This window comes from Pipistrellus hanaki (assembly GCF_964339955.1).
Source record: "Pipistrellus hanaki genome assembly, chromosome: 15".
In the NCBI taxonomy this organism is placed as follows: domain Eukaryota; kingdom Metazoa; phylum Chordata; class Mammalia; order Chiroptera; family Vespertilionidae; genus Pipistrellus; species Pipistrellus hanaki.
This window is the reverse complement of record NC_140517.1, coordinates 51,758,480-51,778,392: the sequence shown is the minus strand read 5'-3', so window position 1 is coordinate 51,778,392 and position 19,913 is coordinate 51,758,480. Positions and strand designations below refer to the sequence as shown.

General features: G+C 62.4%; 3 protein-coding genes across 4 annotated transcripts; 2 read left to right on the top strand and 1 right to left on the bottom strand.

Annotated features, from left to right (window-relative positions):
- The first annotated feature begins 860 nt into the window (after positions 1 to 860).
- UBE2M (ubiquitin conjugating enzyme E2 M) lies at positions 861 to 3,609 on the top strand. Its single transcript, XM_084906626.1, has 6 exons — positions 861 to 1,194; positions 2,164 to 2,258; positions 2,391 to 2,429; positions 2,536 to 2,639; positions 2,938 to 3,001; positions 3,095 to 3,609. The coding sequence occupies exons 1-6, from the start codon at positions 1,086 to 1,088 to the stop codon at positions 3,233 to 3,235; spliced, it is 552 nt and encodes a 183-aa protein (XP_084762752.1). The 5' UTR covers positions 861 to 1,085; the 3' UTR covers positions 3,236 to 3,609.
- A 145-nt stretch (positions 3,610 to 3,754) lies between these two features.
- On the top strand, positions 3,755 to 6,585 carry CHMP2A (charged multivesicular body protein 2A). The gene is made up of 6 exons (XM_084906610.1): positions 3,755 to 4,225; positions 4,810 to 5,022; positions 5,787 to 5,966; positions 6,037 to 6,167; positions 6,241 to 6,302; positions 6,392 to 6,585. Exons 2-6 carry the CDS (start codon positions 4,855 to 4,857, stop codon positions 6,517 to 6,519), a joined length of 669 nt encoding a protein of 222 aa, XP_084762736.1. The 5' UTR covers positions 3,755 to 4,225; positions 4,810 to 4,854; the 3' UTR covers positions 6,520 to 6,585.
- Positions 6,586 to 7,017: 432 nt separating this feature from the next.
- TRIM28 (tripartite motif containing 28) lies at positions 7,018 to 12,606 on the bottom strand. 2 transcript variants are annotated; one of them, XM_084906315.1, is made up of 14 exons: positions 11,909 to 12,606; positions 11,437 to 11,552; positions 11,096 to 11,228; positions 9,756 to 9,891; positions 9,570 to 9,686; positions 9,384 to 9,498; positions 8,898 to 9,269; positions 8,780 to 8,816; positions 8,652 to 8,697; positions 8,327 to 8,573; positions 7,801 to 8,241; positions 7,627 to 7,713; positions 7,410 to 7,547; positions 7,018 to 7,332 (listed from the first exon to the last, which is right to left on the bottom strand). In XM_084906315.1, the coding sequence occupies exons 1-14, from the start codon at positions 12,273 to 12,275 to the stop codon at positions 7,156 to 7,158; spliced, it is 2,529 nt and encodes an 842-aa protein (XP_084762441.1). In that variant the 5' UTR covers positions 12,276 to 12,606; the 3' UTR covers positions 7,018 to 7,155. The 2 variants fall into 2 exon arrangements, with proteins under 2 accessions (XP_084762441.1, XP_084762442.1); XM_084906316.1 differs by having other exon boundaries at positions 11,437 to 11,549.
- Positions 12,607 to 19,913: the final 7,307 nt, after the last annotated feature.

Sequence of the window (19,913 nt, the reverse complement as noted above, 5' to 3'; positions counted from 1 at the left end):
CCCGCCCACCACGCCCGTGGCTGCGCCGCGAGAACCTCAGACCCACGCTGAGGCGGCCCCGCCCCCCAGTCTTCCCTTATTACACTTCGCTGATAATGTTTAGTTACTTTAGCTCCACCTGAGTCTCCGCGAGCGGCTGGTTGGGGTTGGCGATGGGACATGAGGGTGCTCCACCCCGTACCCTCGGGACAACACCCTTGGCCTCACCCCAGGCCCTAGCCCCGGCATCACCAGGCCCCTGTCTGTGACCACCGGGGCAAGGGCCTCACTTGACCCCCCCCTCCCCTGCGCCCCGCCGCGGTCTGCAGTGGGGCCAGGGGGACTGGCCGGACCGCAAGCGATGCGGACTGCCCCACTTAAAGATGGCGGCGACGCCGTCCCCTGCCAGGACCCGCGAGCGTTCCCGGAAGTGACCGAGGGACGCCCCGCACGAGCGGAAATACTCGAGCCCAGCCGAGGGAACCTGAACTCAGCCCCGTCGCCGACCGACGCTGGGCGGGGACCGCGGCGGCTGCGCAGGCGCACAGCGCAGGCCGGGCGGGAAGAGCCGAAGCGCGGACTGGAGGCGGAAATATCCGAAGTACTAGGGCGCCCGAGGCCGTTGCGGACCTCCGCGCCGAAGCCGCTGCTGCCGCGGAAGCCGGCCTCCTCCAGGACACGGCCGCCGCCACTGCGGTCGCCACCGCCTCCTTTCACCTCGAGCCGCATCCTCTTCACGGAGGGGGCGAGGGAGCGGACGGGCGGCGCGGCCCAGCGAGCCCGCGTCCGCAGCTGGGCCTGAGAGACCGGAGCGGCGAGGGGGCGGGGGAGCGGCCGGTGGGGGCGGGGCGAGGGGCCGAGGACCGCCGAGTCGGGCCGAGCGCCGCCGAGCGAGGCCGAGGCGCCGGGCCAGGCCGGAGCCGGACTACGGGAGCCGACGCGGGCCGCGCTGTGGGCGCGGAGCGGCGCGGCAGGCCGGACGGGCCGCGGCAGCAGCGGAGGAGGCCGCGGCGGCCGGTCCGAGTGGCGGAGGCGGCGCGGGCAGCGGCGGGGGGCCGGGCGGCTGGGGTCCCGGGCCCCGCGGCGGCGGCGGCGGCGGCAGCAGGATGATCAAGCTGTTCTCGCTGAAGCAGCAGAAGAAGGAGGAGGAGTCGGCGGGCGGCACCAAGGGCAGCAGCAAGAAAGCGTCGGCGGCGCAGCTGCGGATCCAGAAGGGTAGGGGTCGGGAGGTGGGGTGGGGTCGGAAGTCCGGGCTGGGGTGGGGCGACGAGGAAGCCGGGAGCGGGGTGCGGCGCTCGCCGGGGGTCGGGGGGCTCCGAGTTGGGGAGGCCGTGGATGGAGCGGGTCGGAGGTCAGGGCCTGGCTTTGCGGGGATGGAGGACCCGAGGTGGGGCAATGCGGTCGCCGGGGTTTCAGAGGTTGGGGGGCACCGGATGGGGCATCGAGGATATTCAGAAAGCCAGGCGTTTGGTACTGGGGACTGAGCCCGGGGTCGGGCGGGAACCTGGGTGGCAGGGAGAGTAATGGGCAGGATTTCGTGGGATATGCCGGGGTCCCTGGGAAGGGAGAGTCCGATGGGGCGGAGGAGGTTTCAGGGCGTGGGGTCCGTGTGGTCTGAGTTTGGGTGACAGGTGGAGGAGGAAGGGATGGTGGGTACCAGAGAGAAGCAGACAAGAGTGGTAGAAGGTGGGGGAGGCTGGGGACTCACGGGTTTGGGGTGACAGGATGGAGGGTTGGGACGCGGGATTGGTGAAGGGACGACTTAGGGTATGAGGGGCAGGGTCCTTGGGTTTGGGTGGACAGATGGGGACTAGCAGAGTCACTAGACAGTGGGTCATGGCTGCGGATCCTGGGGTTTGAGGTAGTTAGAGGCTTTGGGGGAACCCTTGGGAGTGGAGGCTGCTAGGAGCTGGGTTGGGGGGCCCAGCTGTTGAGTAAAGGGATTTGGGACTTGAGGTTAAGAAGCCGCAGACGCAAGGCCACAGGCACCATTGAATTTGCATGTTTGGGGTGTGCTGTGGAGCCAGAAGATCCTGCTTGGAGACTGGGGAGAGGGTTGGGGGTGTGAGGCACAGCCCAGGACACAGCCCCAGGTCCAGGGAGGAGACCATGGGGCCTGCTGAGCACCCTCCCCTCTCCTCCCCTTGCCTCTCTTGGTTCCCCTTCTCTGCACTACAAACCCAGACATAAACGAGCTGAACTTGCCCAAGACCTGTGACATCAGCTTCTCAGACCCCGACGACCTCCTCAACTTCAAGCTGGTGATCTGTCCTGATGAGGTGAGGACACACCCCGCCGGCCGGACACCCAGGCCCTGGCTGGGCCATGGCCCCATCTGAGGAGGGAGACCTGGTTCCCCTGCCAGGCCCCGAGGGATGGCGCTCTGAGGCTTTCCTTCTCTCCCCTCCCAGGGCTTCTACAAGAGCGGGAAGTTTGTGTTCAGTTTTAAGGTGAGTCTCAGGTGGGCCAGGGTGGCCCCTGAGCTGCGGAGGCAACGGCTGAGGCCCAGCCAGACACTGGGGGCCCCTGTCCACCTCCCTCTTTTCCCGGACCCAGGTGGGCCAGGGTTACCCGCATGACCCCCCCAAGGTGAAGTGTGAGACGATGGTCTATCATCCCAACATTGACCTCGAGGGCAACGTCTGCCTCAACATCCTCAGGTGAAGGCCTGGCCCGCCCCTGCGCTCCCCAGCCCTGCCCGCCAGGCCCCGCCACGGCCTTGCACTGACCCAGTGTCCATCCCTTTCCTCCCACGTGCTCTGTCCCTGTGTCTCTTCACTTCTGTTTCCTTCCTTGTGGCTTGACCTTGACTTTCTCCCTGGCCTGTGCCACCTCTGCGTGCGCCCTCCCCCAGCCTCATAGCCACATTGTCCTGTGCCCTGGGCCTGGCCAGTCCTGGCAGGGCCTGTGGCAGCCACCCACCCACCGGCCCCTGAACCTCATGCTCTCTGCCCACAGAGAGGACTGGAAGCCAGTCCTTACGATAAACTCCATAATTTATGGCCTGCAGTATCTCTTCTTGGTGAGTAGGGGTGGTGGGTAGGCCTTGAGAGGTTGGCCCCCTGCCCCTCAGGCCTGTTGACACCCCTCCCCCCCCCACTCATACTGGCCACAGGAGCCCAACCCCGAAGACCCACTCAACAAGGAAGCTGCTGAGGTCCTGCAGAACAACCGCCGACTGTTTGAGCAGAACGTGCAGCGATCCATGCGAGGTGGCTACATCGGCTCCACCTACTTTGAGCGCTGCCTGAAATAGGGTCGGCGCACACCCACCCCTGCCAGGGCCACCCGCCCCGGCGTCCCCTGCAAATATTTATTGGGGGCCACAGGTGGGGGATGGGGGCCGCAGGTGGGGTAATTCCATGCCCTAGCCTTGCCTCCCCTTCCTGTCACCGGCTCCTAGTTATTTTTTTTTTAACCACCACGTGATTACGGTCGGAGCTGCCTCCTCCCGACCCGCTCAGCGATGGGAAATGAATTGGCTTGTCTAGCCCCCTGCTGGGTGCCATACAGCCTCCCACTCTGGGCTCTGGGGTGGGTGGCCAAGGGGACTGGGTGGCTGGGGGCCCGCCACCCCATTCCTCCACCACTGGAGGTCCCACCAGGCTATTAAAGGGGAATGTTACTGCACGGCCTCCGCCTCTTCCTTCTGTGGGGCGGGAGGGGCAGGCGATGTCCAGCTCGGCTCCTGGGGGCTGGGAGGGGCGGGTCCAGTCTGTGGTGAGAAGGGGGCGGGACCCTGCTTCCAGTGGCTGGCTGGCCGGTAGGCCAGCTCGGATAACGTCCGCGCCATCTCCACCCCGCCCCTCTGCTTGGGTAGCCAGGGGAGGACCCTGCCAGCTGCTGCCCGGTGCTGAGCCGGAAACATCAGGGAGGAGTCCGAGTCCCCTGAGTTAACTGACCCTGCGGTGCGTTGCGTGGTGTGGCGGGAGGTGGGACTGCGGTCCCGCACTGCGGGCGTGGCTCCACCGGGGCGGACCTGGGCACGCCCTCCGGCCAGTCGCGGGTAAGCGGGCGCTAGTGCGCATGCGCCGGGGCGCCGGCCAGCCGCAGAGCGCGTGCGTGGTTTTGCCGCCTCCCCGCTTTCCGGGGGTGGGCGGGGCCTGCTACGTCAGGTCGTTTAATCCGGAAACGGCGGCGGCGACCGAGGCGACTGAACTGAGGGGTTGTCGTTGGTGGGCGCTCCCGGGATTCGAGCGAGAGGCTCGTAACCCGGAAGCGGAAGCGGGTTCCCGTCCCAGCTTCGGTGAGTGGCCCCTGCCAGGCCGCGGGTCCGGGGTGGGCGCGTGGGCGGCCAGGTGCGAGGGGCCGCGCCCTTCCCGGGACCCTGGCCTCGCTGTCGGGGCGCCCGTCGCCGCCTTGTTCGCGGGGCGCAGGGCCCCACCCCCGCGATGGTGTACCGAGGCCCCCGGCCCCCCAGGTTTACTCCGCCCCCGGTTCCTTAGCGTCAGGGCCCGATAGGAATGCCGTCCGTACGCTGTCAGCCTGGCCCTCGGGGCCTCCCCGTAGTTTGCTCTCCCTTGAGAACCGCCCACTACTGCCCTGACCCTAGCGGCAGGGGACCCCAGCCGTCCACCTCCAGGCTCCCCAGGCGCCAGCCCCGCGGGGTCCCGCGGCCTGGAGCGTCCGGGCGCCGATGGAGGGGCTGGCGCCGATGGAGAGGGGCTGGCGCGGGCGCTGTGACCGTCCTCAGCCTCCGTCCCCTCTGCCCCTGGGGGACCCCCACACTTGGGCTGCGCGCCTTTGGCTTTCTAGTCACGCCTCCTCTCCGTCCCCCTCCTGTCTGGCCCCTCCATCCATGCTGCCTCTCTGGGCCCCCTGCCGCCGCAGCTCGGCTTCCCACCGGCCCCACGCCCAGGGGCGGGCCCCGCCGCCATGGACCTGTTGTTCGGGCGCCGAAAAACGCCCGAGGAGCTGCTGCGACAGAACCAGCGGGCGCTGAACCGCGCCATGCGGGAGCTGGACCGTGAGCGGCAGAAGCTGGAGACCCAGGAGAAGAAGATCATCGCAGACATCAAGAAGATGGCCAAGCAGGGCCAGATGGTGAGCGCAGGGGGCAGAGGCAGCCGGACAGGATTCCACAGGCAGGTGCTGCCCGGCCAGGGGAGGGAAGAGTGAGCGGGCTGCCTCCCAAGAGGTGATGCCGGAGGCAAACCTTGAGGAATGAAGAGGAAGAGAAAGTGTGACCCGGGCTGCAAATGTCAGATGTGTGCACAGGAAAGGGGAGGGGGAGGGGGAGGGTTGATGGCAGGAGACAGCCTGGACACTGACCTGCAGGCTGGACCCTGCCTGAGCGAGTGAGCAGAGCCTTGGGGGCTGCAGCGTTGGGGCCTGAGCAGCTAGGGTGAGGTGGGATATGGGCAAGGCCAGGAAGGGGTTTGGGGTGTCAACAGCTGAGCTTGGAGGGTCAGGCCTGTGGTGAGGTGGAAGGGCAGCAGATTCTTGGGTTAAGGGGAACCTCAGACACAGGGTCAGAAGTGAGAAGCCTAGCCGAAACCGGTTTGGCTCAGTGGCTAGAGCGTCGGCCTGCGGACTGAAGGCTTCCAGGTTCGATCAGGTCAAGGGCATGTGCCTTGGTTGCAGGCACATCTCCAGTAGGTAGGGGGTGTGCAAGAGGCAGCTGATTGATGATTCTCTCTCATCGATGTTTCTAACTCTATCCCTCTCTATAAAAAATCAATAAAAACATTTTTTTTAAAGTGAGGAGCCTGGGAGCCGGGCAGTGGCAGGTGGGCGCATTGGGTTTAGCCACACAGGTCTCGGTTCTCCCCCTCCACCTGTGCCCCTGCCACCTTGTGCCCCCTCAGGACGCCGTGCGCATCATGGCCAAGGACCTGGTGCGCACACGGCGGTACGTGCGCAAGTTCGTGCTGATGCGGGCCAACATCCAGGCTGTGTCCCTCAAGATCCAGACACTCAAGTCCAACAACTCCATGGCGCAAGCCATGAAGGGTGTCACCAAGGCCATGGGCACCATGAACAGACAGGTGGGTCTCTCCCGTCCCCCTCGCTGCCCAGCCTGCAGGACCCCGCTCACCCTCCCCCCACCCATTGCAGCTGAAGCTGCCCCAGATCCAAAAGATCATGATGGAGTTTGAGAGGCAGGCAGAGATCATGGACATGAAGGAGGAGATGATGAACGATGCCATCGATGATGCCATGGGGGACGAGGATGATGAAGAGGAGAGGTTTGCGGACCCAGGTGGGAGGAGGGAGCAGAGGCATGGCCCTCAGGGGACTGACCGAGTTTTCCTCCCCCAGCGATGCTGTAGTGTCCCAGGTCCTGGATGAGCTGGGACTGAGCCTGACGGATGAACTATCCAGTGAGTGCTTCCAGCCTCGGGCCCTGACCCCTCCCCGACCCCCCTCTTGGCATTGCTGCTCACAGGGCTCCCATCCCCTCTCCCTGCAGACCTCCCCTCCACTGGAGGCTCCCTCAGTGTGGCTGCTGGTGGCAAGAAAGCAGAAGCTGCAGCCTCCGCCCTGGTGGATGCCGATGCAGACCTGGAGGAAAGGCTTAAGAACCTGCGGAGGGACTGAGGGCCCCAGGCCCCCGAGGGCACTCTCCCTGTACCCTTCCTGTAATTAATAAAAGATTGGACACTAGTCCCTGCACCTGTGTGACTGGCCCAGTGTGGGCCAGACTGGAGTTGCTTGGGCAGGAGTCACTCAGTATGGCTGCCAAAGAGATGGTGTCAGAGGAGTTGGGGGTGTGCTGGGAGGACAAGGATGGACTAACCCCGCCTCCACACTATCCCCTCAAAGGGGTGGCTCCTGGGAGGAGCGGAGGCCTGTCTGCCAGGTGTACACAGGGCCAACAGGAGCCAAGCCCAGAGTTGGTTATAAGCCTCCAGTGTGTGCGCCCTCCCAAACGGGGTGCTCCTGTCACCAGGGCCCAGAGGGATGCTCTTCCCACTGTGGACATCGAACAGCTGGGAACAATGGCCCCATCCTACTCAGCCCACCAGAGCTTTGGGAGGGAGAGATGTTGGCAGAGATCAGGCCCAGGGAAACCGCCCCCACCAATCAAGACAGGAGGAACTCGTGAAGTTTTTATTAAATCCACAGAAGTAAAAACCATATTGTGAGGGGCCAGGGAACAGGGCTACCAAGGAGTGGGAGCCAGACCACCAGAGGGAGGGGCAGGGCTGACGGGACACACCAGGCCGAGCTGGCTCAGGGACCATCACCGGAGCCACTGGCCAGCTCCTGGGCGCTCAGGCCGGCACCAGGCAGGCTCAGCGGCGGGGGCTCCACCAGCACGGCAGAGAACTTGGTGTCGCCAAACGCCTCGTTCATCCGCGTCTCAAAGAAGCGCTGCAGGCCGATGATGGATTGCACGTCCGCCTTGTCCTGGGCGCAGAGTCGGAGGTGGGTTCCCACTCGCCCCAAACCCCAGCCAGCCCGAGCCCCAGCCCCTCCAGACTCACCTCCGTCAGCTTGTTGAACTGCTTGAACATGCGGCCCACGTCCTGGGCAAACTCTTGAGGGGAGCTGTAGGGGGGCGACAACTTCTCCTGGAGGCGGGCGCGGATCAGGGTCAGGTCCAACGTGCCACCAGGCTGATCCTACAGGCAGAGGCCACAGGCTGTGGGTGAGAACAGGCAGCTCATGCCCCGCCCACCCCCCTCAGGTCCCAGGACTCACCACAGAAAAGCTGGAGTCGGTAGCCAGCTGGTGCAGGGGCCGGCAGGGCTCATGGCAGAAAAGGGCCAGCAGGACACGCTCACACTTCTGTGGACAGTCGGGCAGGACACATCAGAGCACAGCTGGGGACGGGGGCATGCAGCCGCTGGGCAGCCACGGGACGGCCCCCCTCACCTGCTGGTTGGCTGGCGAGAGCTTGGCCACCACGCCGCTGCTGTCCCCGCCGCCCAGGCTCAGGCTGCCATCCTCCTCCTTCAGGTCGGGCAGCACGTGGCAGAGCGAGCAGCTCCACTCCTCGCCGGGCACGTCCTGCAGGGCCGGCAGGTGGCAGTCCAGGTGGAAGCAGAACTCGCACTGGTTGCACATGACCAGGTCGCCCGGCTTCTGGCAGACGCGGCAGATGGTGGCACTGTCGTCCAGGGCCCCGGGGCCGCCGGCGGGGACTGAGGTGCCCTCGGGAGCCACCACCTCCAGGCCGGAGCTGGTGCTGCCGCTGGGGGAGACCAGGCGGGGCCCCTCCACGCCGGGGCCCTCCCCCAGAGCCATCAGCACCGGCTTGGTCTCCGGGCCCTCGCTGGCCGGCGGGGCACCGATGGCAGCCTCTGTCTCTTCCTCCTGGAAGGAGAGGCGGGCTCAGCAGGGTGCCGGCCTCGGCAGAGGTCCTTCATTCGCCCGCCTCGGCCAACTGGGGAAGGCTCACCTTGACAATGGCCATGCCAGGCAGGGGCTGGGCACCGGCGGCGCCAGGCGCAGTGCCCGGCTGCCCGGCGGCAGCGGTAGCCCCGCGCTCGATGACAATCAGGTTGTAGTCCTCGGTGGTGCTGCCGGGGAAGACCTTGAAGACTGGCGGCTGGCTGTCACCGGTGAGGTCCAGGTCCAGGCGCTCGAGGCTCACCCGGGGCACCTTGCGCATGAGGCCGCTCACCTCGCCCTCCGCGGAGCGGGACCTGCGGGTGGCAGCGTGGTGTGAGCACCCAGCACCCTATCTACTCCAATGCCCGCCGGCTCCCAAGGACAACACTCACCGCTTCATGCCGGACACGTGGGGCTCGGCGCTCATGTAGGAGTCGTCTGCTCGGGAGACGGGGAGACGGTGGGTGGGTGGAGCTGGCGCACTGAGCTCTCCCACCCACCACAGGCCAGACCCACTCACCTGCCGCGAAGCCGTAGCCCTCCTGCACGTCCATGGGCTGCAACAGAGCAGATGGGACTTCAGTGGGCAGGGGTCCAGAGGACCACACGCCCCCTCCCCCGGGGCCCTGCCCTCCCACCTGGCTGCCGCCAGCGCCCTGCTTGCTGCTCAAGGGCCCCGGAGCCCGGGGCGGGGCCATGGGCACGGGGCCCGTGGAGTTGGTGCCAGGACGCTCCGCCACGATCTTGCCGAAGGCCTCGGCGCTCTTGGTCCAGGCGTTGAGGTCCCACTGGAACTTCATCTCGCCGTGCGGCTCCACGGGGTCCACGATCATCTTGAGCGCCCGGTGCAGCTGGAAGTAGATGAGCTTCTTGGAGAGCAGGAGGGCCGTGTTGTTGTCGCTCTCCAGGGCCCACGAGGCGAAGCGCAGGATGTGCTCCTGGTGCTTCTGGATCTTGGTCATGGTCCAGTGCTGCCGCTCCAGGCGCTCCTGCTGCCCCTCCGTCACCTTCTGCGCTCAGAGGGGGACGGGGGTCAGGTGGAACGGGGGCCAGGACCCCCCCCCCCCCATGCAAGGATGGGGCCAGCGGGGTGCTGGTCCCAGGACCCGCCCCCACAGGCATACCTGGGCATCATTGACCAGCACGCGGCCCCGCTTGTTCAGCTCCTTCATGATCTGCAGGATGGCCATCTTCACATCCACCTGCACACGCTTCTGCACGTCGGACACCTGGCGGATCCTGGGGGGAGGGGCCGGTCAGGTCTGCTCAGGCTGTACCCCGGGGGCGCCCAGGCCCTGGAGAACACTTACGAGCTGCGAACCTCCTTGGTGTTCTTCTGCAACGTGGCGTGCTTGTCCCCGAGGCGCTTCACCAGCGAGGCCAGGAGCTTGCGCTGGTTCCTCACGGCATCCTCCAGGAACTGGTACCTGGGGGCAGACAGGCGGGCCTGGGCGCTGAGCACGGACAGGGAGGCAGGCCCCCCACCCGGGACTCACTGGTGGTCCTTGTGGGCGTTGAGCTGGCAGTCCCGGCAGGTGAGGGTGTCGCAGCTCTCGCAGAACAGGACGAGCGGCTCGTGCTTGTGCACGGTGCAGTACACCGTGCGCTCGCCGTCTCGGGACTTGGCTGGCCCTGGGGAACAGGGACATGAGGACCGCATCCTCAGCTCCTCCAGCCCAGGGACCTCGCTCCCTGCCGGTCCTGCAGCCCTGGCTGTCTCTGGTGAAGCCCAGAAGCAGTGGCCACAGCCCTCTGCCCCAACCCCACCCCCGCCCCCTGCCACAGGTCAGATCCAGGAGATGCAGTATGAGGGTAATGGACCCTGGAGTTGCTCGGCCTCCAATGCCCGCCCCCCTTCTCCGCTCAGTTGGCTCTGTCCAGCAAGGGAGGGGACTGGAGGCCGAGGCATCCCAGCACAAATACCTGCTTTTTGGCACACACAGGAATCAGTATTCCCTCAGGAGCCACACCTGGAGCCCTCCCCCCTGCTCCTGCAAGCACAGGCCCACAAGGGGCCTTGCCAGCTCTGGCGATGGGAGGGGCCTTGTCAGACCAGGCACAGGCCCCCTTCCTGTGAGGGAGGATCCCCACCCTCAGACTGTCACCATTAGAATGCTGGGGCATCTGTTCCTTTCCTCCCCAAATCTAAAGGCACCCCCACTGCACCAACCCCACCCCCCAGACGAGCCAGGCGTGGGCTCCTTCAGGACAGCCTCCTCCTCACCCTGACCTTAGCCTAAATCCTGGGATCCCCAGACCTCCACCCTCCGCCCTTTCCCTCCTGGGTCACCAGCTCCAAGGCCTCCACCTCCACCCTCCGCTTCCCATCAGTAAGCATGGTCCTGGGCTGGAGCCAGAGAACGACCACAGGCCACTAGCGGGGAGACTCAGGAGGAAAGCCCAGATGACCTTACCGACAAAACACTCCAGGACTCGCTGAGGTTATGGCCTGAGCCCTCACGGCTAGTGAGGCTCTGGCACCAACCCAAGGCCTCTCCGGTGCCAGGAAACCCCAGATCCAGGAGGCCCCTCTTCCCAAGCCTCACACTCATCTCAGTGTCTGCACCTGCAATCTCTCCACCGCTGGTCTTCCCCTCCCTGGGGCTTCCCTGCCAGGCACTTACCTGAACCCCCTGCAAGTCCTCTGACCTACTGAGGTCCCCTCGGGCCCCCCCCCCCCACCTGGACCAGGGAGCCTGCACCCCTAGCCCCAGTTCCGCCCAGGCCTTTCCAGGACTGCCCCCTAGAGAAGCTGCAAGACCCACCACCTGCAACCACCTCATCAGCGGGTGACAGCAGGGTCACCCCCGCCCCCTGCCCCCTGCCCCCTGCGCACCCGTGGAGCGCACAGTGTGGTCCTTGGTGTACTTGACCCGCTGGTGCGCCTCCACGCAGGTCTCACACAGGGGCTCGGAGCACTCCACGCAGTAGCTGGTGGCCGGGGCGTTATCCTCGCAGCTGGTGCAGCACTGCTGGGCGAAGGCAGAATCAGGGAACCAGCCCCAGAGAGGCTTCCCACTGCACCGCGAAAAACCTGAGGGGCGTGGTCCAGGGCCCCCCAATGCAGGGACAGTGCTGCCTGGATCGGCGCCCCTCCCCATGGCAGGGACAGTGCCGCCTGGATCGGCGCCCCTCCCCATGGCCGAGGCCTCCCGTAATGTCCAGGGCAGGACCCACCTGATTGGCGTCCTGGGAGTCAGTGGGGGCCTTGCTGCCACTGTCACGCATGAAATAGTTCTCCACAATGTCTTTGGAGAAGCACTGCTGCTTGCACACGGGACAATCCACGACTGCTGAGAGGAGGGACCAACGAAGCCATTGCAGGATCACAGCCACGAAACACCCCCATCCCCGTGCAGGCCCCCAACCTCGGCCCCACGCTGGGCCGGCCCCTCCCCTCCCGCAGCAGGAGCCAAAACCTCTCCTCCCACTGGGAGCAGACGCCCCATCCCCCGCACCGCGGCGCACGGGCGAGACCCCCTGCTCACACCCGATCGACCGGGCGCATCCCGGTCCCCATCCCCGTCCTCCCGCGGAGGGAGCCCCCGCTCCCCAACGCCGCGCTGGGACCGAACCCTTTTGCTGCCACAACCCCCCCACAACATGCGCGTAGGCAGAACCGGGCAGGGGAGGGGCCCGGGGGACTCACCGGCTCCGTCGCCCGCCGCCCCGGCGTCCCCCGAGCTGTTGGCGGCGGCCGGCGCCGGGGGCCCGAGGCAGGCGCTGCAGGCCGAGTGCAGGCAGGGCAGCAGGCGCGGCTCCCGCTCGGGCCGCAGGCGCTCCCGGCACACGCCGCAGTGCTCCAGCAGCTCCAGCGCCTCGCCGCCGCCCCCCGCGGGCGACGACGCCGAGGCCGCGGCGGAGGCCGAGCCCGAGGCCGCAGCGGGGGCCGCAGCAGAGGCCGCGGCCGCGGCGGGGGCGCGCTTGTCGCCGCCCGCCGAGCCCTCGCTCGGGCCCGGGCTGCTCGAGGCGGCTGTCGCCGCCGCCGCCGAGGCCGCTGCCGCCGAGGCCGCCATTCACACGCCGCCGGGGGCGCCCAGGAGGGGAGGAGGGGCTCGGGCCCGCCGCGCAGGCGCACACACGCCCGCCGCCAACGGCTGGGTCGGCGCCGCCGCCGCCGCCGCCGCGAGGCCGCCGCTGCCGAGCGCCGCCGCCGGGGACACCGCCCGCTGCGCGCGGGGCGCTGCCGAGGCCTGGTCGGCCGCCGCCTGCAAGCGTCGCGCCGCCGCCGTCCGCGTCCCCTCCTCAATGGCCGCCGAGACCCCGGACGCGCGCCACGCGACCAGCCGCTCGCCGCGCGCCCCTCGCAGAAAGAGCCGCGGCCGGGGGGCGGGACAGAAATAACTGGCGCCGCCGCCGCCGCGCACGCGCACAGGGGGGCTCCCGGCCGGGGGCGGCACCCAGGCGAAGGGCTGCGGACCGGGACGCGAGTGCGCACGCGCCTCAGCGGGGTCCGCCCACCGCCGGGCCGGGCCTGGGAGGAGGGGGCGTGGTTTAGTGACGTCGTCCCTGTCTGGGGGCGGGGCCTCGGCCCGTATTTAAAGCGCCGTCCCCGCCCCTCCGCCGCTCAACCTGCGGCGGTTCGGCGGGATTGTCGGCGGTCCCCGCCTCCGCCCCAGTCCCCGCCCCTCCGGCCGCGCGGAGGCGTCGCCGGCTCCGCCAGACGGGGCGGGGCCGAGGCTCGGAGGGGAGGCGGGCCGGGGAGCGGGGCGGAGGGTCCCGGTCCCAGAAAGCCCCCAGGCGGTTCCCTATTTTTATTACTTTTTAAAAATTTTTTTTTTTTACTGATTTAAGGGAGAGGGAGCGATGGGAGCCGCCATGATGAGGAAAGCAAAAAGAGGAAACGCCGGAGATGAGAGGGGGTCGCGGACCAGCTGCCTCCTGCGAGCCCCGCACAGCAGGGAGCCCGCACCCCGGCCGGCACCCCGACCGGGACTGCAGCCGCGGCCGCCCGCTCTCAGCCCCGGAGCCGCAGGGCCGGGCCTCCCGTTCACCTTCTTGTTTAACGTCAAACACACGGAGCCGCCCAGCCCGGCAGCTCCAGGAGGCTGCGTGGGAGCGGGCTGCTCTGGCTGCTCCTCCGGGCGGGCCCGGCTCCGGGAGGGAGGGAGCCGCGGGAGAGCCCGGGCCGAAGGGGCCCAGCCCGGGGCGCTGCGGGGCGGCGGGGCCGCAGGTCCACCCGGCCCCCCCCCCCGCCTCCCGGGCTCCGCACCCCCCGGGCCAGGCGCAGCCCCTCGGGCGCCGCACCTGGTGGCGGAGGCGGGGGGGGGGGGGGGGGGGCTGGCCTGGCCGCAGGGCGGGACCGGCCTTTGTTCCCCGCGGGGCGGGGGCGGTGGGCTTTGTGCGCGGCCGCCTTTGTTCCGCCGGCCCCGCCCGCCGCCCGCCGCAGGGCCCCACCCCGCCGCCTCCTATCCCCCGGCCGGGCTGGAGCTCTGCTTCCCTCCTGGGGAGCCAGGAGGAAAGTGGGTGCTGGCCCCACGCTGGGGAGCTGGGAGGAAAGTGGGTGTGGGCGAGCCGGCGCCCTTCAGTCCTACGTGCTGGGCTGTGCAGGCCCCGCCGCGCACTGGGCCTCACAGTCACAGTCACAGTCACAGTCACAGTCACAGGGAGGGGGGGTGCTCCAGGGACCAGGGCACCGGGGAGTCAACATGAGTAAGTGATGGTCTGAAGTATCCCGGGTTCGGTTCCCTCCAGGGACACATGCCTGGGTTGCAGGCTTGATTCCAGTAGGGGGTGTGCAGGAGGCAGCTGATGGGCCATGATTCTCTTTCATCACTGATGTTTCCACCTCTCCTTCTCCCCTCCTCTCTGAAATAAAAATTTTAAAAAATAAATAAAAATGAGTAGGTGGGCCGGAACCGGTTTGGCTCAGTGGATAGAGCGCTGGCTTGCAGACTGAAGGGTTCCGGGTTCGATTCCTTCCGGTCAAGGGCACGTACCCTAGTGGGCACATCCCCAGTGGGGGCGGGGGGGTGTTCAAGAGGCAGCTGATCGATGTTTCTCTCTCATCGATGTTTCTAACTCTCTATCCCTCTCAATTCCTCCCTGTCAGAAATCAATAAAATATATATTTTTTTAAAAAATTAGTAGGTGGATGGTAAAGAGTGTGGGAGGGGCCCTAGCTGGTGTCGCTCAGTGGATAGTGCATCAGCCTGTGGACTGAAGAGTCTCTGAGGGGTCCCGGATTTGATTCCGGTCGAGGGCATGTACCTTGATTGCGGGCACATCCCCAGTTGGCGGTGTGTGTGTGTGTGTGTGCAGGAGGCAGCTGATTGATATTTCTCAAGCATGTTTCTAACTATCCTCCCTTCCTCTCCGTAAAAGAATCAATTAAATATATTTAAAAAAGAAAAGAAGCAATGGGCAATCCTTGACACCCAAAGGATCCACCCTCTCCATGAGTCCTTAACGGTCCTCAGCCAGAAAAACAAGCCCATCTGTCAGCACATGGTGCCACCTCCCGCCCGCCAGCCCCTCGCTCTGAGGATCCGGCACGCATCCCGCCTCCCAGGGGAACTGTAGTCCGAGGAACACATGGCAGCCGTTCTGGTTTAGAAAACGACACGCTGGAATCCAGAAAACATCCTTCCCAACCTGTAACGAGATTCCTGAGCAGCCAGGGTCCCCGCCGTGGGTATGCTGAGGCGACTAGAGGGTGACGGTGCCAGCGTGGCCCTCCGGGGAGGGGGCACATGAGTGGGCAGTTAGGATGTGGGAGCCCTCCTGCAGGTACGCCAGGCGTTCGAGGCCAGTGTGAGTGTGGGGGCCGGGCCTGGGTACACGGGATGTTCAAGGCCAAGGCCCACTGTGTCCATGGCAGGCGCAAAAGCGAGGACACAGCAGGCTTGCGCTTCCATAACCCACAGGCTGATGTCCTTCCTTTGTATACGTTGGTACAAAGTGCGTTACCAACCAGCCGACAGGTATATGGCTGCTTGGTCGGGCTGCTATCTTTCTTTTTTCTTTTTTAAAAAAATATATTTCATTGATTTTTTTACAGAGAGAAAGAGAGAGAGATAGAGAGCTAGAAACCTCGATGAGAGAGAATCATCGATCAGCTGCCTCTTGCACACCCCCAACTGGGGATGTGCCCACAACCAAGGTACATGCCCTTGACCGGAATCAAACCCAGGACCCTTTAGTCCACAGGCTGACGCTCTATCCACTGAGCCAAACCGGTTTCAGTTCTTTCCTTCTTTTTAAATATATTTTAGTGATTTTACAGAAAGGAATAGATAGGGAGAGTTAGAAAAAAATCAGGGAAAGAGCAACATTGATCACCTGCCTCCTGCACACCCCCCACTGGGGATCAGGCCCACAACCCAGGTACAAGCCCTTGGCTAAAATCCAACACGGGACCCTTCAGTCTGAGGGCCAACACGCTATCCCCTGAGCCACACCGGTTAGGCCGGATGGCTGTGTTTGTGTAGCTCCTGTGTTGCAGGCTGCTTTGTAGGAAAGACGTGTTATTAACCAGCTGGTGTGCAGCTGCTTACTTTACGGGACTGCTTTGAAGAACTGGTTTTTGGTTAATTGTTTGTTCTTTGTGTGTGTGTGTGTGTAAGGGTTTTTTGTTTTGTTTTCTTTTTATTGATTTTTTACAGAGAGGAAGAGAGAGGGACAGAGAGTTAGAAACATCCATCAGCTGCCTCTTTCACACACCCCCACTGGGATGTGCCCGCAACCAAGGTACATGCCCTTGACCGGAATTGAACATGGGACCTTTCAGTCCTCAGGCCAACGCTCTATCCACTGAGCCAAACCGGTTTTGGCTGGAAGGGTGTTTTTTTAATATATTTTTATTGGTTTCAGAAAGAAAAGGAGAGGAGGGAGAGATAGAAACATCCATGATGACAGAGAATCACCAATGGGCTGCCTCCTGTATGCCTGCTATCCATGCATGTGCCCTTGACCAGAATCGAACCCAGAACCCCAATGCTCTAGCAACTGAGCAATACCAGCTAGGGCTGAAGAACTGGTTTTTGGGTAGTTTTGTGTGTGTGTGTGTGTGTGTTTGGTTTTTTTTTTGGGGGGTGGGGGGGTGGTTGGTTGTGTTTTTAATATATTTTTATTGATTTCAGAGAGGAAGGGAGAGGAGAGAGAGAAACATCCATGATGACAGAGAATCACAGGCCAGCTGCCTCCTGTACGCCCCACAATGGGGATCAAGCCTGCAACCCAGCACCTGCTCTGACCAGGAATTGAACCTTGACCTCCTGGTTCATCAGTTGACATTCAACCAGTCAACATTCCGCTGGGCTGAAGACCTGTTTTGTCTGGCGGCTCCTTAGTAGCCATGGCTACGGGGCTACAGTAAACCCTCCCCTATAGGCCTATGACTTCTCACGTCTCTGTCTGCTGCCCTGGTCCATGAAGGCACCTCTCCTGGCAGAGAAAGGTCACACAGGGTCAGCAGCACTGAGATCCCATGGGAACACCCCCCCCCCTCCCCAAACCCCCTGTGAGAGGCTCTAGACTGAAAGGCAGGTCTTTCATTCGTTCTTCTTTTTTTAAAATATATTTATTGATTTTTTACAGAGAGAAAGGGAGAGAGAGAGTTAGAAACTTCGATAAGAGAGAATCATCGACCAGCTGCCTCCTGCACACTCCCCATTGGGGATGTGCCCACAACCAAGGTACATGCCCTTGACCAGAATTGAACCCGGGACCTTCCAGTCCGCAGGCCAAAGCTCTAACCACTGAGGCAAACCGGTTTCAGCCTTTCTTCTTTCTTTTTAATTTAAACACTTGCACATTTTTTTCTCTTTTCTTTCTTTCTTCTTTCTTTTTATTAGAGAGAGGAAGAGAGAGGGACAGAGTTAGAAACATTGATGAGATGCCCTCATCTGTTTGGCTCAGTGGATAGAGCGTCGGCTTGAGGACTGAAGGGTCCCAGGTTCAATTCCTTGAGGTCAAGGGCATGCACCTTGGTTGTGGGCACATCCCCGGTAGGAGGTATGTAGGAGGCGGCTGATTAATGTTTCTCTCTCATCAATGTTTCTAACTCTCTATCCCTCTCCCTTCCTTTCTGTAAAAAGAAAATTAATAAAGTATACATGAAAAAAATAATAAAAAATAAAAAATCAATGAGAGCAATATAGATCAGCCATTTCCTGCACACCCCACACTGGGGACATGCCCACAACCAAGGTACATGCCCCTGGCTGGAATCAAACCTGGGACCCTTGAGTCCGCAGGCTGAAGCTCTATCCACTGAGCAAAACCAGTCAGGGCTGAGACCCATGTGATTTTGTTAGCCAGCTTCTACCCAATACATTCAATAAAAATGACAACTAGCCCTGACCGGTTTGTCTCAGTGGATAGAGCGTCGGCCTGCGGACTGAAGGGTCCCAGGTTCAATTCCAGCCAAGGGCAGGTACCTTGGTGGCCAGCACATCCCAGAGTGTGCCGGAGTGGGGAGTGTGCAGGAGGCAGCTAGCTGATCGATGTTTCTAACTCTGTGTCCCTCTCCCTTCCTCTCTGTAAAAAGTCAATAAAATATATACATTAAAAAAAATAATAATAAATTAAAAAAAATAGGCTGCCTACACGGGCCTTGGGCTTTCTTCAAACTCCCAGCTTTGTCTGGAAGGGCATCCGGTCTAATTAGCATATTGTGCTTTTATTATTATTATAAATTAGGTCATCTGGAGGCCAGATGAGCTGAGCCCCAAAATGGCTCCCACACCCGTGAGGGCTGGAAGGCCTACTCTTGCACCAATTCCATGCATCAGGCCACTAGTAAATTCTAATCCCTCACCACTCTGCACCTCCTTCAATCCTTTCTTCAGCGACCCCAGCACAAATTGATGTCTGCCTGCCTGTCCCTCTCCTTTTCTCTCTCTCTAAAATCAATCAATAAAATAAAAATTAAAAAAAAATTGTTGGCTCAAATTTTGTTTTTAGTATACTAAATACAGAAAGCACACAAAAAGAGACAAAGAAAGTAAGTTGCTGGTTCAGGAATGAGAGTGCTCCAGGGTGTGCTGTCCTGGTCTCCATCCTTCCTGGCCTTTTTTTTTTTTTTTTTTTTTTTTTATCTTTATTGTTCAGATTATTACAAAACTGTTCCTCTCCCCCCCACCCCTTTTCCTGGCCTTTTTAACTTTTCCAATTCACCCCAAAGGCCTGGGGCGTGGGGACCCTGGAGGGCAGAGGGGCAGGTCTCTGAGGCTCAGAGGACGTTCCTGATCTTTGCATTTTACATTTGAAAGCAGATTAAGCTTTTCAGTGTTGCAAATATTCCTGCCCCACCCCCGGATGCTTCCTTTTTCCTAAATCTTTTATTGGTCTTACCCACCCATTGCTCGTAAGCCTCCTCTGCCCCGGTCCTGTCTTTGGGGTGTCTGAATGGATTCTGCCACCGCCCCTTCCCCACCCCAAAGAGTTTCCCATTTTTTCTCCACCCAATCAGGAGGGCTAACCACCTCCCTGCATCGGGACAAATTGTTTTTTAATATATTTTTATTTATTTCAGAGAGGAAGGGAGAGGGAGAGAGAGAGAGAAACATCTATGATGAGAGAGAATTATGAATCGGCTGTCTCCTGCATGCCCTCTCCTGGGGATCAAGCCCACAACCAGGGCATGTGCCCTGACCTATGCCCTCACTGGCTGGGCCCCAGATGCGTTTGCCTGCGGGTACACAAGTCTATTGTCCCAAGGGAGGCTTCCGGTCTACTGAGGTGTGTGTCTGGGTCCTGGAACCTGCATCCCACACCTGGCACAGCCCAGAGGGCATGGAGACCGAGTGGCTGCGGGCTGGGCTGCTGCCCGGGGCAGTGGGTGCCTAGAGGGGACCCTGACTGGAAAGCCGGCCTCAGGGCAGCGGAAGGTGCAGCAAGATTGGGGGCCCAGATTGAGCTCTGAGCCTTCTAGCCTTACGACTCCGGACCTCAGACCTGAGGGTAGGGAGGGTCCTGGCCTCCACCACCACTAATGCTCTTTTCTCTGAGTCTGTGATCCTGGGGACTTCCCCGGCTCTTCCCTTACCTGCCAGCCTCATCCCCGGCCCCCTTCGCACTCCCCACAGCCTCCAAGATTCTGTTGGGCCTGGAATGTTCAGTCCTTCAGGCCACAAGGGCTCTTTCCGGCTCAGGAAAACCTGTGCACCAGGCAGTTCCCTCTCAGGAACACGTTTAAGACTCTATTAGGGAAAGGGGGCTTAGCCCTCGGTCGGTCTGTCCATGCCGGCCTAGGGCTGGTGGGTCATGTGTGGGTTTTTGACTTCCGGCAGGAAAAATTTCAGAGCAGAACTCCAGATGACTGTGAGGGAACATTTATCAGAGCCGGGGAGAATCAAACAGAAAGAATGGCCCTGGCCTGTGTGGCTCAGTGGATAGTGCATCAGCCTGTGGACTGAAGAGTCCCTGAGGGGTCTGTCCTGGGTTTGATTCATGGACCTTGGCTGTGGGCACATCTCCAGTGGAGGCAGCTGATGGATGTTTCTCACTGATGTTTCTAACTCTATCCTGTTGTGGGGTCGAACCCAGGGTTCAGAATAAGACCACCGGAGGCTGATGATTGATTAAAAAAAGCAGGCAAGGATTCATTGAAGTATCTGGCCAGGACGGCCGCAAGAGCACCACACGCAGGTGGACCCCACAGGACTGCACCGTTTCAGGGGTAGGCAGTTCCTTTTAAAGGTTCAAACCAC